The sequence below is a fragment of the Rhamphochromis sp. 'chilingali' genome, assembly GCF_963969265.1.
Source record: "Rhamphochromis sp. 'chilingali' genome assembly, chromosome: 2".
NCBI lineage: Eukaryota > Metazoa > Chordata > Actinopteri > Cichliformes > Cichlidae > Rhamphochromis > Rhamphochromis sp. 'chilingali'.
The window spans coordinates 31,874,887-31,891,172 of record NC_137930.1 but is presented as its reverse complement, the minus strand read 5'-3'; the positions used below and the strand labels follow the sequence as shown (position 1 = coordinate 31,891,172).

Below are 16,286 nucleotides of genomic sequence, written 5' to 3'. Positions count from 1 at the left end.
GTTACAAATCTGGAAAATGTGTCTAAAAAAGGATATATCCATCATTTGTAATCCAGGCTAGCAGATTTCGATTAGGCCTATAGTCATTTACAGCTGTTAATCCATTGGCCCATGCGTCAGGATGGCTTTACCCATTTTCTTCATCAAGTTAAGACTTTGCTCATACTCTGAGTGACAAGTTGCACTTTTTAGTTCCAGTTGATCATCATTAGTCACCTGAGCTGCAATACATTTGTTTATGAAAAACAGAAGCATTGGTGGGGCTGCGATAGTGTATGTGTGAGCTTCCTCTTTGCTGAAACAGTTTGCCAGTAGAGCCCTTCAAAATTTACTTTCTCACCTGGGTGATTTTTTACTGCCTTTATCAATCAAGACCAAAGCATTTTATTTGCTGAAAATGTTCAAGAGGTTGTTACAGTTCCTGACTGTATCTTCAGTGGCTTCAAACAGGACAGAACATTTACCTGTTGTGAATCATCCCTCTGCTCCTGGGGTTTCCAATAAATCAGCTCTACCACCATCTGTCTCACGTGTGGTTTCATCCTCTTTTTTGGGAAGTGTTAGATTATAAAGCTCAGCCTTCTTTCTGATACTTCACATTCTGGTGTTGTAGATCAACACAGTTTGCTTTATGCACTGTATTCACAAGTTTAGACCACATTGGACCAGCTAATGGCCTCTATCAATAAACTGGCCCTTCAGTTTTACTGTCATTACTGCTAATTCTGTATTGTGCTCCAACAGTTACTAAATTCTAATGGGACACAGAGCAGATTGTATCTTTCCTCACAGACTTCCTTTTAATCTTGACAAATAAAATAACTTATCTATGATATGCCTTTCCATTATTTTGAGATCAGACCGGTAAATGTCAGCAAGCTCCATATTTGGTGACAATCAGTATAACGATACATGATTTTTTCATGCTTATGAATGAATCAAAACGTGACCTGAATTTAATTCAACTGCTCAATTTGAGCATGCGCATCTGGCACGGGGTGTGTTACATGACCGCCCAGGTCGCAACCATAATGCTACCTCTGATTGGCTGAATTTCTTCCCAGTTATTGCTGTTTTACTGCACCTACATCCTACACTGAGTCGCCATCGAGGTCCAAAGATCACTGCACTGTTCAAACAAGCTCTGAGTTGCTAGGTGGAGGGGTATCCCAGCCCAGTTCTTCCTGGATGAACCTGAAATCTCTACTGTAGGCACCTCTCCCACCACTGGGTACCTGGATTGGTACCTAGCGTGGGTTAACTTTGTCAAAGGCGGAAATAAAAGGAAACTTTAAAATCTTAAAAACCTCTTTTTTTCCCCAGCCTGTGCTTGTGTGTGAGCAGGACTTTGAGGACAGAGGAAATCATAATTTTGTTAAGGTACGTGGCTGATTTTCACTTCAGACCGTGGAAGTGTGTTTGATATCCTGAATGTCATTAATAATAATCACAAACAAGCTCACAATTTGAACCCTTGAAGTCTGACCTAGATTTCCGGCCAGGTCAGATTCACAATAGTTTGGACCGATTTAATATTATTGTGAGTGAAGAAATATTAAATGAAACTTAACACAGTTTGTTGGCTTCTTTTTATGCTTGAAGATTCCATAAATGTATTAGGTAGCATTAGAGGTTAGTGTCTAACCTCTGACTCACTTCATTACTGTTAAATTGCTATTGATTTCACTGTCAACATTTCCTATTCTCACTTTTTCTATTCAGAACTTTACTTTGCAAAAAGAAAACATGATGAAAAATACAAACAGTACTTGTATGTTATAATGAACACTTAAGGGTGATGAACAAACCTGGTTGACTGGCACAAACGGTTAAAACAGGAGTGGTTTTATGTCTTTATAGCTTAGTAACACAAAGTCTGGAGAGTGGGTGTACAGTGCAGTGAAATGTATTTGCCTCCTTCTTAATTTTTTTTTTGCACATTTGTCACAGAATAATTTTTTTTATGTTAGACTAGGATAACTGAGAATGCAAATGGAGTTTTTAAATGATGATTTTATTTATTAAGGTAAGCTAGCCTATGTTGCAAAAGTAATTGCTCCCTAATCATAACACCAGGTTGTGCCACCCTTGTCAGCAAGAACTGCAATCAAGTATTTGTAATATCTGAGAATGAGTCTTTCATGTGGCTGGGGAGGAATTTTGGCTCACTCTTCTTTACAGAATTGTTTTAATTCATACATATTGGAGGGTTTTTGAGCATTTTGAGTGTGCTTGAACTTCATGGCACAAACTTATGGCTATATTCTCCCTCATTAACATTTTTTTCTAGTAGAATGCAGAACTAATACTTCCATCTGTTACAGCAAGTTGTCCAGGTTCAACAGCCTAGATAACAGCAAAAGCAGCCACAGACCATCATGCTACCACCACAGCAATATGTGACTGTTGGCGTGATGTTCTTTTTATGAAATGCTTTGTTAGTTTTACGCCAGATGTAACAGGATATATTTTTCAAGTAAGTCCACTAAATGTTTTCCCAAAAGTCTTGAAGATTGTCAAGATGTTTTTGGCAGGTTTGGGACAAGTCTTTGTGTTGTTTTTGGTCGGCAATGTTTTTAACCTTGGAGCTCTACCATAGACGCCATTTTTGTCCAGTCTCTTGTTGTTGAATCATGAACATTGACCTTAACTGAAGCAGGTCAGGCCTGCAGTTCTTAAATGTATTTTTCTGGATTTGTCTGTGGCTTCATGCAATCTCTAAGGAATTTTGCTAGGATGCCCACTTCTGGGAAGGGTCATCATTTTAAAAATTGCATTTTGTATTTACTCTGTCTAATTTTCAAATCTTTTTACCCTATATCTATATAGTTCTATTTAGTAGTAATAAATAAAGTATAGATAGATAGATATAGTATGTAGATGATAGTAGTTGTTTACTACCATCATCAGCACTGTTTTGGTGAAAGAATAGTGTCTGTCATCAGTCAGTGGCTACTCAATATATCAACAAAAGAAAAAAAGAAAAATAAGGAATTGAACATATTGCATGTAAAACTTTAAGCTTTTATTAAGCTGTCAGAGCTTTTAAGGTTGGTTTTCTTTCATTTTTTTTTTTTTACAGTGAATCACAATTCTACTTAAACATGGCCTTCCATATATTAACTGATTCCCTCTTGCTTTTGCAAGTTTCTCCTTTCACTTGCTTTTTCGATATATGTAAGCCACAAAGGAACAACTGTTTGCCTAGCTACATAGGTCACTGTCATAAAAACACATGCATGCTTTCCCTAGGTTGTAAAACATGGAAATACTGAGATAAAGATGGGATCTGTAGTGTCACGCTTTAACCGGGTACGTGGAAAAGGGAAAAGCGAAGGTAAGCTCTGATGCATGCAGAATTTCTGCTATGCGCTGAATAACTGTTATGTTTATCAGGGTTTTCTTGTTTGAAAATATTCCTGGACTACTGGGTTTTGAAACTTTTGTAAATTTAAGTTTTAAGTATGAATTGGAGTAAACATTTTTTTCAGAGTAGACTTTTTTTTTCTTAGCGCTCCTTTAACTTATTGTAAACTCTCGCCCTCCATATTTTATTTTCACAGAGGAGAGACGTTTAAGAGCTAATGACAGATCTTTCAATTTATCTCATGGCTATGCTGTAAGTATAAAAACAAATCTTATTATGAATATTCATTAAATACCATGGATATAAGAGACTGTTTGAAAGTCGTACTGAGATCGAAAGAACAGATTGCTACTTCACTGCAACATTTACAGACATACTTAAATGCTGTCAATCACAAATGTATCTTTGAGGGGTTTTTTGGGTTTTTTTGGGTTATTTTGTTTTGAAAATTACATACATCTCAGAGACTGATATCTGGAAATTTCCTCTACTTTAGAACAATGCCATCAGGACCTCCAAATACAGCATCTTCACCTTCCTGCCGCTTAATTTATTTGAGCAGTTCAGAAGACTTGCTAATGCCTACTTCCTCTTCCTTCTTATCCTTCAGGTATCTCTACAGAACCATCTCTGCTTATTGTGCAAACATTATAAAATGTCCATAAGTAATGCAATTTAAGTTTATTTAGCTTGCAGATGATCAAGCTAAATGATCATTGTACTAAAATAGTGTATGTGTGTGTGTGCCCACAGTTAATCCCACAAATCTCCTCTTTGTCGTGGTTCACCACAGCCGTCCCTTTGGTTTTTGTGCTGTCAATATCGGCAGTCAAGGATGCCAATGATGACATAGTAAGCAGAAATTATAAAAATTGGAAACAGAATTGAAATCGTATTTAACTAAAAAAGAATCTCACTCAATATTAGGGAAAAGAAAAAAAAAGGAACTACAATCTGATTTGTAAGCAAACAATGTTTTCTCTTGTATCAACTGAGCAGAACAGACACAAATGTGACAGACAAGTGAATAACCGAAAGGTGGACGTCCTCATGGATGGCCAGTAAGTCTTTGGAAACCCAAATGAAAAAAAGAACAACTTTTGTGTGAAGAATTATGCAGTGTTTGGATTCATTTCTGTTTTATGTCTTTGTTCCTTTTCCCAACAGACTAAAAAATGAAAAATGGATGAATGTTCAGGTTGGGGACATAGTCAAACTGGAGAATAATGAGTTTGTCACAGTAAGTTTTGGGAGGCTATAGCAAAGATTTGAAGAAAGTGAAAGCAATTAAATTCAAAAGCTTCAATCTACTGGACCGTACTTATTGCTTTCATTTCTTAGGCAGACCTTCTGTTGCTGTCTAGCAGTGAGCCCCTTAATTTAGTTTATGTGGAAACAGCTGAATTAGATGGGTGAGTGTGGAGTACTGTGCAAAAACCTGTGTATGTTAGCATAATGGCTAATTTCTAACAATGCCTTACATTTCCCTTACCTTTTTCATGTCCTCTTGGTCTCCCCCAGAGAAACCAATCTGAAGGTGAAACAGGCTCTGACTGCAACCGGAGAGTTGGAAGACAACATTGAGGCATTGGCTGCCTTTAATGGTGAGAAGATACAGAAACAGAAACAACAGAAAAAATACTCTTGAATGAAATTTTTACAGTACATTCCTGTAAATAATGTTTTTGAGGCTATGTCTATAAAATCCCAATTTCAAAAAAGTGATGACACTGTGCAAAAATATACAATGATATGCATTATCATGATGCAACAAAATTCTTCTGCCCTCAGCTGAATGTCTCTATCCAACTTATGCAGAAAGCTAAACATTAAATGGCTTCAGTGAACACTTAGGAGACTGTGTCACATTCTTCAGGGCTTTACTGATTTGCGCCATTTGTAAATTCTTTCATTCTTTTGTAAAACTGTAATAACAGAAATAGAGTGCGGTGTATTTAGTCTCCATACAAATACACAAATGGTACATTCAACATTGTTGTCGTGAGTAAACAGCCACTACACAATCTCAACATCAACAATACACTGGCATCACATGTCTAGAAATACAGCTAACACCATACGCTGGTATGTTTCATGCTAACAGGCTAAACAAAGCACCAACAGCTAGCTTACACTAGTAATGTAACAAACTTTTTAAACACAAAAGAAAGTCATCCCTTCACTGAACAAGGTACTAATAAGTGAGATCAATCAATCAAATTCACCACACTTACCCATTATGCCTTGTCAAGAGTAATAGATGCAGGAATTGTCAGAGACACAGAGAAATGGACCTTCCACTAGATAGCAGGCTTTGCCATGAGAAGATCAGGAAAAAAACACATTTACTGACACGTAGATGCAATTACTTACAGAACAATGACTATGATTTGTCATATAACAAACTTATAACACACCTCAGAAATACCCACGAGACAGAATAAAAACAGATCAAATTTTTAAATTGAGACTTTTTACAATTTCATGAATATTTACTAATATTAGTAGCACTGCATTAAAATCAGGCATGGTTCTGTCAATGAAATTACTGCACAAGCTCAGGAACATTTTCAGAAATTGCTTTTTCTGTGGCCAAATTCAAATGAATTTTCAAGTTATGTTTGAAAAATAAAGCCCCATCTTCTGTATTAAAGAGGAGAGTGCTTGTTCAGCAGCAAATACAATTACTGCATACTGTATCAAGTCGGATAGAGGTACATTAGTGAATGGGAAATTGGCAGCTGCACATCAGGAAAGGCACCACTGAGGATAAAAGGTATAACCAGGTTTTAAAACAACATCCCATCCAGATTGTGTCTTTTTCAAATGATATGCTTTGCATATTTTAGCAGGATGCTAAACCTCATACTGCATGGCTTCAAAGTGGAATAGTTTGAGTGTAGTTTATCTTGCTTACCAGCTCACCTTTTTTTTAAATAAATGCTGACTTCTCTACTCTCCTTATTCATTCTTTTATTTCTTTCTTGATACTCTAAATATACTTTTATGAGGAAAGCTATCACTCACAATGTCCTTTAACAGTAACCTACTGTACATAGACTAATAATTACCTGTGCTGTAAAGAAGAAGGGGTGGATCTTTTTGACCAGGCAAATGAATTACAACAGAAATAAAAGGAAGAAATTCAAACTAAAGCAGACATTTTATTCCAGGCTTGCAAGGGCCTTTCCAACCATTGGTGCCCTAGCTAGTATGTCACACTTTTTCCTGCCCTATGAGGCCCATGCAAGTTGCTCCCATCAAATTCAAAATGACCCAAAAATTATGTTAGAGAACTTAAAAGATTGACACATTGAATTTGAATTGTATTCTGTGAATGTATTTATTTTGAGTATTTTTTTAATTTCTGCAAACAGCTAGACTTAAGGACGTGGAGCTATATGTGAGCTTATTCCCTTGAAACCTGGGAACTTTAATCCAAAATCTGTTGCTGACACCTCTGTTTCTCAGGTGAAGTGCGATGTGAACCTCCCAACAACCGTCTGGATAAGTTCAAAGGGACCCTGACAATGAACGATGACATCTATGCTTTGGACAATGACAAAATGCTGCTCAGAGGCTGCACTCTCAGGAACACTGAGTGGTGCTTCGGTTTGGTAATTTTTGGAGGTATGCTAGCTCGCTAGTAGTACTGCAGTTGTGTACAGTTTGCAATGGACAAGATTCTTTTTGGATTTAACCTTTATGATTTACTCTGATAATAATGTAAATACACACAGTAAAGTAGAGGATGGATGGGCCTCTTGAGTAAAGTGTGCGAGGGCATCCAAAGGGTGCATGTGTTACACATTAGACTTGTTAAAGTGTTCAGCTTTTGAAAGTGAAATAGCCTAACTATTTATATTCACCTGCATTGTAAAACCAGTTGTAGTGGACCTATATAAAATGCTATTTTCTGTTGTTGTTGTTTTTAGCACAATTTATTAGCTAAATTAGGAATTTAATTTGGAAAGAATTTAACCTCTGAATCTTCCTTCTAACCAATCAGACTATAGAAGAATTATCTTTAATGTGTCGCACTAACTGCCATCTCAGTTACTGTTTTGTCCAGAAATAATTTGTGAGTACATCTATCAATTGGCACATCTCTTTTTGAGGTACAGGTTATTACGGGACTCACAAAAAGTCTTTCTGAGAATCAGCTTCAACCAAATTCACACATTTGTTAGAGGTTTCACAGTTTCTATTATAGAGGTGAGGGTCTCTTCCTTGTACTAAAGTCTACTACAGTGTGTTGTGTAAAAGCAAAAAAATCCCTGTATTTCTTTTACTACTTTCTCCTACTACTAAACAGTCTGTAAAACTTCTAAAAACTGTAACTGTCACACCAGTATTGTCACCAGTGTGTCTCAACATGACAACATGAACCTCTACAGGTCCTGACACTAAGCTGATGCAGAACAGCGGAAAGTCAGTATTCAAACGGACCAGCATTGATCACCTGATGAATATCCTTGTATTGTGTGTGAGTTTATAGACACGTACCTTTAACTGTTTTAAAGATGACTCATAATATATATTACGTTCATAAAAACATTAATTACTCACATGCAGATTTGTGATCTCTTTACTCTATCAGATCTTCGGTTTCCTGGGATTTATGTGTGCCATTATGGCCATTTTAAATGCATTCTGGGAAGCAAGCGAGGGCTCTTTGTTCACTGTGTTTCTTCCTCGCGAAGCGGGCATTGATGCTCATCTCTCATCATTCCTCACCTTCTGGTCTTATGTCATCGTTCTTAACACAGTGGTACCAATTTCTCTCTACGTCAGGTAAGTTTCAGCACAGAAAACCTTGACAATTGTTTCATGTTTTGACCAACTGACCAATTTTTGCTACAATATTAGCATGGAAGTCATTCGTCTGGGAAACAGCTTCTTCATAAACTGGGACAGGAAGATGTACTATCCTAAGAATGATACTCCAGCTCAGGCAAGAACCACCACACTCAGTGAGGAGCTAGGCCAGATTAAATACATCTTCAGTGACAAGACTGGCACTCTGACACAGAACATCATGACTTTCAACAAGTGCTCCATTAATGGAAAAGCTTACGGTGAGCAGCTTTGCTTGAGTAAAAATTAGTGAGGCAAACGGAAACAAGCATTGGTTGAAAAAGTGATTTTTAAGGTATATTTATCTTCTATTAAGGGGACCTCTATGATTTCTCTGGACAAAGAGTGGAAATTACAGAGGTGAGAGGAAAACAGATGATTACTCTGTTTTTGAACTTTGTTTAAAGAAAGTATTGATCCAACTTTGTTGTTTTGGCTTTTCTTGCAGAGGACAGAGAGAGTGGACTTCTCCTGGAACAATCTGGCTGATCCAAAGTTCAGCTTTCATGACCACAGTCTGGTGGAGATGGTGAGAAGTGGAAACCCTGAGACTCAGGAGTTCTTCCGCTTGTTATCCCTGTGTCACACTGTCATGCCTGAGGAAAAGAAAGAGGGTGAGGGGTCCCCTAAAAGACATCTTTTATTTAATAAAACTCTTTAAAAGCCGTTGATAGCAGAACTGCTTTGCAGCAAATGTCCTGATAATTGAATGTTTTTTTTAATAGAACCTAGTCTTAAATAATACAGAGTGACTGTTTTTCTTTTTTTTTTTAATTGCCACTATCACTATTTAAGGACAATTTCTCCATTATATGTGTAGGGCATATAAAAAACAAAAAAACAAAACCCAACAAATTGACTTTTATAGTCCTCAAATGCACAATTTTCACATTTTCACTTACCACTATCGTTTATAATGTTTATGTTGTAGGAGAGCTCAATTATCAGGCTCAGTCACCTGATGAAGGCGCTCTGGTGACTGCTGCAAGAAACTTTGGATTTGTGTTCCGATCACGCACACCAGAAACCATCACAGTCATAGAGATGGGCAAACAAGTCATCTACGAACTTCTGGCTGTTCTGGACTTCAATAATGTGAGGAAGAGGATGTCAGTGATAGGTGAGATAAAGGGGCAGCAAGATGTTTAATTTCTAAAGTTTCTTTTTATCACAGAGAAGATATTTATTAATTTTCTTTAATATTTTATTAATTTTCCGATTAACCTCCTAGGACCTGCCGTCCACATATGTGGACATCACATTTTGGGTTACTTAAACCAAAATACTCAATTCTGCTCTACAAGGGCCTGATATCCACTTACGAGGACATTATACTGCTACTATATAAGCGCTATATAAATCCAATCCATTATTATTATTATTACTGTTCCATCGAAATTTTAAATGAATATCCTCATATGTGGCTCTCATTTTTCTTAGAAACTAAAATTAGGTAAAAAAAAAAAATCTGCTAATTCGTTGTTTTTACATTTATCAGGCCCCAATCAGCCCAAATATCAAAGAGAAATTAAAAATGCATGCCGTGGAAGAGTCCGGGTCTTAGGAGGTTAAAGATCTATTTACATAATATTATAATTAAAAATATAATTTAAAAATATTGTCTCTCCATTCAACTTTTTATTTTATAACCTAGGACCAGCTGCTCAGTACCTACCTGTGATACATTTCTGAATAACATAATTGTAACTTTCCGTGTCATTTACAGTGCGTGGCCCAGAGGGGAAGTTGACTCTATACTGCAAAGGTGCAGACACCATCATCTTGGAAAGATTAGACCCCTCCTGTAACAAACTGATGAAGCTGACCACAAATCACCTCAATGTGAGCGATCCAAAACTTATACCAGCAGCTTGAAGCTAAAGTCAGAAGTATTTTTTTTTTAATTAATTTCATTTATCAAACAAAAATAGGAGTATGCAGGTGATGGCCTCCGTACACTGGCTTTGGCCTACAAGGATTTAGATGAGAGCTACATGAAAGATTGGACACAGCGCCACCATGAGGCCAGCATCGCCATGGAGGAACGTGAAGAAAAACTTGATGAACTTTATGAAGAGATAGAGAAAGATATGATGGTTAGTCCAAAAACCTTTGCCATGTTGCTAGATAGACCGACCACAGTTTGCTGGTTGATTGCCTGTGAGTACTTTGGCAGAAATGATACTTGATTTTCCACTAGAGTTACAGTTAAATGTGCATCTTTAACTATCATTTGCAACAAAAGCAAAGGATGGCTTCATTGCTTTACTTTCTGCAGCATCAGTTTAAATGATAACTACATTTGTGGCTTTAGTTGTTGGGAGCGACAGCTGTGGAGGACAAGTTGCAAGACGGTGTGCCACAGACCATTGAGCAACTGGCTAAAGCTGACATCAAAATCTGGGTGTTAACTGGAGATAAGCAAGGTCAGTGTCAACATACTGTGTAATCTATTTAAACCACTCATTTCAAAATGGATAAATAATACTGCCATATGATATACAGTTAGAAACATGTATTACACCAAAGTGACTGAGATTTTTTTTTGAAACAGAGACAGCAGAGAACATTGGCTATTCCTGTAACATGCTAAGAGAGGAGATGAAGGATGTCTTCTTTGTTTCAGCAAACACTGCTGAAGGAGTCAAAGAGGAGCTACTGTGAGTCTATTAGAAATTTAAACATACTTAAAATAACTAAGAAAGTTATGACCATTATTTAATTATGAACAAACTGACACATATTTTAAGCTTTTTGTTACCGTGCTTTCAAATAAACAGCCCATAAAATAATAGAAACTGTCATCTTATTTTTTAACTAACTATCATAAGCTAATTCTAACATAAAAAAAATAAGTTACATAAAAATCTGACTTAGGATAAAAATAATAGTAATGAAGAAAAAGAAGAAGATGGGTTAAGAGTTGTAAGACTTTAAGGTTTTTTAAAATATATTTAAAATAGTTTATTCTGTCCAAATATTTTCAGGAATGCTCGAAGGAAAATGTGTCCAGAAGCAGCAGAGGAGCCATCTGTGACTACATCCCGCGGAGGCCTGTTTTGGGTTGAGAAAATGGAGACTGTGCAGGATGAGAAGGTGGATGGAGAATATGGCCTAATTATAAATGGGCACAGTTTGGTAAGAAGCTGCTGAAGCCACAAGAATTGTTTCTTGTGTTGTTCCTTCTCACTTGTGCTTCCATGTATTAATCACCCAATGTTATGTTTGAAATAGATTTTATATGTGTATAGAAGGTGCTTAACTTGAGGTATGACTTATTCTGGTTGTGATATAAGCTGCCACCTGTCTGCACATGGACCGCTCAAGTATGTGATTCTGTTGAGAAATTGCTCTCCATGCCTGGATGAGTGCAGCCTGCAGCTGAGCAGCGATCATCGGTTGTGGCTGCCTCTGATAAACACATCCAATAGCATGTTAGAGGCAAGTTTAATAGGAGACATATCAGGACAAAATGCTGGCCAAAAAATTGTCTGGTTATGCTCCTGATCCTGAACAGGTTGTGATACACTGGCTGAGTTGTGGCGGGGGTAGTCCTGTAAAGTCAGCCACAAACAGGATGCTGCTGCTAGAATGACACAAGCTCAGAATTACTTCATCCTGGTACTTCTACTTGGTACTTCAGCTTGCCAGTAGTATAACCTTAGTCAGATTTAGCCAGTCGCAGCACGACAAACGTGTTACATTCACTGTTTTGTGTGTGTGTGTGTGTGTGTGTGTGTGTGTGTGCTCTGAGACCAGTAGTTTAAGAATGCAGTAAACTGCACCAATTCTGAAGTGTGCAAGTAATTAAAACGAGTCATCCAGATCTGAAACCTACCTACTCACAGAATTTTTTTTAAGTGATTAAAATGAGAAATTTCCAGAATGTTAATTTAAATGTAACTGGCATTAAACATATACACTTTGGAATTTAATATTTTTATACTACAATGATTATTCAAATTTACCTGCCTTAAGAGACTTTCTTTTTGGTGTCCATTTTGAGGTGATAAGGTTGTGCCAGGGAGGCTTGGCAGATGACCTCATTGCACTACTGTAATCCCTTCTTCTCTTCATCATCAGGCTTTTGCACTGGAGAAGAACTTGAGGTTGGAGCTGCTGAGGACAGCATGCATGTGTCAGACAGTGATTTGCTGCAGGGTCACTCCTTTGCAAAAGGCCCAAGTGGTTCAGCTGGTCAAGAAATACAAGCAGGCTGTCACTCTTGCTATTGGGGATGGAGCCAATGATGTCAGCATGATAAAGGGTAACTGTATTTTTGCTACAACTAACCAGCTGGGAAATATGTAGCTACTGTTATTGATCCTGGCCGTTTTATTTCTTCCTTTTCTGTGTGTCAGCTGCTCATATTGGTGTAGGTATCAGTGGACAGGAAGGCATGCAGGCAGTGCTGTCCAGCGACTTTTCCTTTGCACAGTTCCGTTACCTTCAGCGCCTCCTGCTGGTGCATGGTCGCTGGTCCTACATCCGCATGTGCAAGTTCCTTGGATATTTCTTTTACAAGAACTTCACTTTTACCCTTATGCATTTCTGGTACGCCTTCTTTTGTGGTTTCTCAGCACAGGTGAGACATATGCATTGTAAATGTATAGTGAAATGTAAATGTTTATATGCAGTTTGAGAAAACAGAAGGAAATATAGTAAGGAAGAAAAATGAGCAAAATAACAAAAAGGCCAGACAGCCAGACTGCAGAAAAACATGGATATACCGGTCAGTTGCTGATTGGCTGCTGAAGCCCTGTTTTGGACAGGTTAGAGTGCTCAGTTATCGGTTTATGCTAGCATCTTGTTTATCAAGCTGCATTCATGGACTGTATAGCTGCATTGCACAGACACAGCAAATCATTTATCCGACTATAATTTAAATGGGTGATTATTATCACAACTCAGGCTATCCTGAATGGTTGCCATGAAGGAGGATGCAGGCTGTAAACACCGTGCTGTAATGCATTTTAATAAGGTACACTATGGGAATTTACTTTTTTGACCCAGCTTCAAGGATCTACAGTTTTTGGCCCTTTGTTGCATTGGCTTTCTTTTCAGCCTTAGAAGTTTTCCATTTGCATATAATATAAACTTACCCAAAACAACACAAAAACAAAGAAATAGAGAGAATTTTAAATAAATAAACGTAGAGCTGAAACTAAACTTTTCACAAGCAAAAAGCAAAACTCTGTAGTCAGTCATGGTGTGTTAATTATTTATCTAAACACTGTTGTAGTTTTTGTGCTGGGAGATCTTTTTTTAATGATTTATCTCTATCTCAGACTGAAAACCAGTTCCTCACCAACAATTCCAGGACAAATGTATATAAGTAAATTCATATAATTTCTTTAATGCTACATTCATGCATATTCTGGTTATCTACAGACTGTGTATGACGAGTGGTTCATCACCTTCTACAACACAATTTACACAGCTCTTCCTGTCCTTGGCTTGAGCCTCTTTGAACAGGTATGTGTAGCCAGCATAGACTGGTAAGTCTAAATATCCCACCTTAAATTTCTTTCACATACAAGGACGAGGGGAGCAAGTGAATCAGCGCTCAGGGCCCAGAGACTAAGCAGGTCCTAAATACACCATTTATTCATAAATATACACTATTTCAAAAAAATTATTCAACATTTCTCACACACTGAGGTGCACCTCTGCCCTGCTGTCGATTACACACGTCGCCTCCCAATATCGTTCTTCTTGCTGTTGGGACTGGGTCGCTGTGTTACGCTGGCTGGTCCGTCGCTAATGTCCCGTCGCACCCCACGATCAGGCAGGCGCTGGCTTGCATGTGTTTCTTCCTTCCTCCTCTCTGAGCTCACCCTCTCCTCTAACAAGTTTGTTTGGTGGCTAATATCCCGCCTCAGGGCACGCCCACACTTCAACAAGTGCCTACTATTGTCCGCCTAGTCCACACTGGATTAAAAGGATATCGTGCAACAACACTAAAACATGCAATATAAATATCAGCATAAAACCATTCAAATAAACTCAGTACTCTATGCACCAATACACACTATGATCAAAACAACATAAACCATTAAACAAACACAAATTTCCACTGTGTGACATATGCAGCAGAAAATTATTCACAATGTTTAGTTTTTTTTTTTAATGTCATATCCCAGTGCCTGCATAAACCAGGCTTTCTCATCTCTTCCTTTAAACCCTGTTTTCTGCAGGATGTAAATGATCGCTGGAGTTTACAGCACCCTCAGCTCTACACTCCAGGCCAGAAGAACCAATACTTCAATAAGAAAGCTTTTGTGAGGTGTGTGATGCACAGCTGCTACAGTTCCTTGATCCTCTTCTTTATTCCCTGGGCTTCCATGCATGACACAGTCAGAGATGACGGAAAAGACATTGCCGACTATCAGTCGTTTGCTTTACTGGCACAGACCTGCCTGCTTATAGTGGTGTTTGCACAGGTAAGAAATACAACTCTTGTTGTCAGAAGCATTATAGCACGCTTGGCAATGACATATTAGCCTTGGAATAAAAGAAAATGACAGCGACGTCGCAACACTGTTCGTCCTCTGTTTCTGTAATATTTTGCACTACAAATCAGTGAACAGCTTTTTAGATGTGTAAACATATATTTGTGGGATTGCCTTTTTAATTTATATATGTATGTATCCCATACCACAGTATAAAATTATACTCATCTCAGTCACTGAACACATTTAAAAACAATCATTTTTTTCAGCTGTTTCTTGACACCTATTACTGGACAGCAATAAACCAATTATTTGTGTGGGCAAGTATTGCGGTCTACTTTGCCATCACTTTCACCATGTACAGCAGCGGCATGTTTTTGATCTTCACGTCTGCTTTCCCCTTCACTGGTAAGTAGATCTGCCATGGAGGCTGCTTGCTGTGGTCCACTTGATTTTTGAGAAATTAAACCATATCAAGTTATTTGGCTGATTGATACAGTGTAAATAGGTCAGCGTTTCCACGTATTCCATTTTTTTGTGGATTTAGTGTTTATCGCTTACATATGCACATTATAATGCTGTAACTTACAACAATTCTTTTACTTTGTTTTTAATTGCTGGTCCAATATTTGTTTGGATTCCAGGCACAGCAAGAAACTCTTTGAACCAGCCTAACGTATGGCTCACCATATTCCTGAGTTCGCTCCTCTGTGTCCTGCCTGTGGTAGCATTTCGTTTCATTCTCATACAGCTTCGTCCTACCATCAATGACGAGGTGAGAAAAATATTAGATAGACATTAAAGCCATCTTGTCTTTTAGGCATCTTATGTGTAGGAGTTGGTGGACCGTAAATAACGATGTGAACTGATGTAATGTTGTGCAAAAAACTAAATAAATATTAAAGTCATCTAACTTGTTTCTTTCTAGGTGAGAGCTAAGGCGCGAAAAGAGGCATTGCCAGCACCTGCTCCTCGTCGCACACTGAAAAAGCGCATCACCAGGCGGTCAGGCTATGCTTTCTCACACTCTCAGGGCTACGGTGCTCTGGTAATGTCTCAAAAATTCCTGCTGAAAGGACACATGAGAAGACTAGCTCTGTTTGACCACAGAGATTCTCCCATGGTTCAAAATCAGCCACAGCACTATCGCACTATTACTGAGGAGTCAGAGTCACAGAGCCCATAGCCTGGAAGTTTGCAGGGACTGAAGCACTTCATATATATATATATCATAATTCTGAAGCTGAATCAACAGTCATGAGAGGATACACAGGGTAAATTCCAGAGGTGGGACCAAGTCATTGTTTTGCAAGTCTCAAGTAAGTCTCAAGTCTTTATCCTCAAGTCTCAAGTCAAGTCTCAAGTAATGTCAGGCAAGTCAGAGTCGAGTCTCAAGTCACTGGTGTAAAAGTCCGAGTCAAGTCTCAAGTCTGAAACTTTGAATTTCAAGTCCTTTCGAGTCTTTAAAAAAAAAAAAAAAGAAAGCATGTTGCAGTTATGCTAAATGTAAATATTAGACCATGTAATTTTAAAATCTGTGTTTTTCTCAACACATGACAAAATAGTGAACTTAGAAAATATACACAAATTGTAAAATTGCACCTCTTTAA

General features: G+C 37.9%; 1 protein-coding gene across 1 annotated transcript; it reads left to right on the top strand.

Moving 5' to 3' along the window:
• Positions 1–3,277: 3,277 nt before the first annotated feature.
• LOC308383938 (phospholipid-transporting ATPase ID-like) lies at positions 3,278–15,862 on the top strand (the record flags this gene model as incomplete). The annotated part of the gene is made up of 27 exons (XM_080862196.1): positions 3,278–3,337; positions 3,564–3,619; positions 3,864–3,977; positions 4,121–4,219; positions 4,367–4,428; positions 4,535–4,607; positions 4,709–4,779; positions 4,889–4,971; positions 6,839–6,997; positions 7,765–7,853; positions 7,968–8,161; positions 8,237–8,445; positions 8,541–8,584; positions 8,673–8,838; positions 9,156–9,344; positions 9,951–10,066; positions 10,156–10,320; positions 10,539–10,650; positions 10,779–10,884; positions 11,212–11,362; positions 12,308–12,491; positions 12,586–12,809; positions 13,616–13,699; positions 14,422–14,667; positions 14,946–15,084; positions 15,321–15,451; positions 15,605–15,862. Exons 1-27 carry the CDS (start codon positions 3,283–3,285, stop codon positions 15,860–15,862), a joined length of 3,579 nt encoding a protein of 1,192 aa, XP_080718322.1. The 5' UTR covers positions 3,278–3,282.
• Between the last annotated feature and the right edge of the window lie 424 nt (positions 15,863–16,286).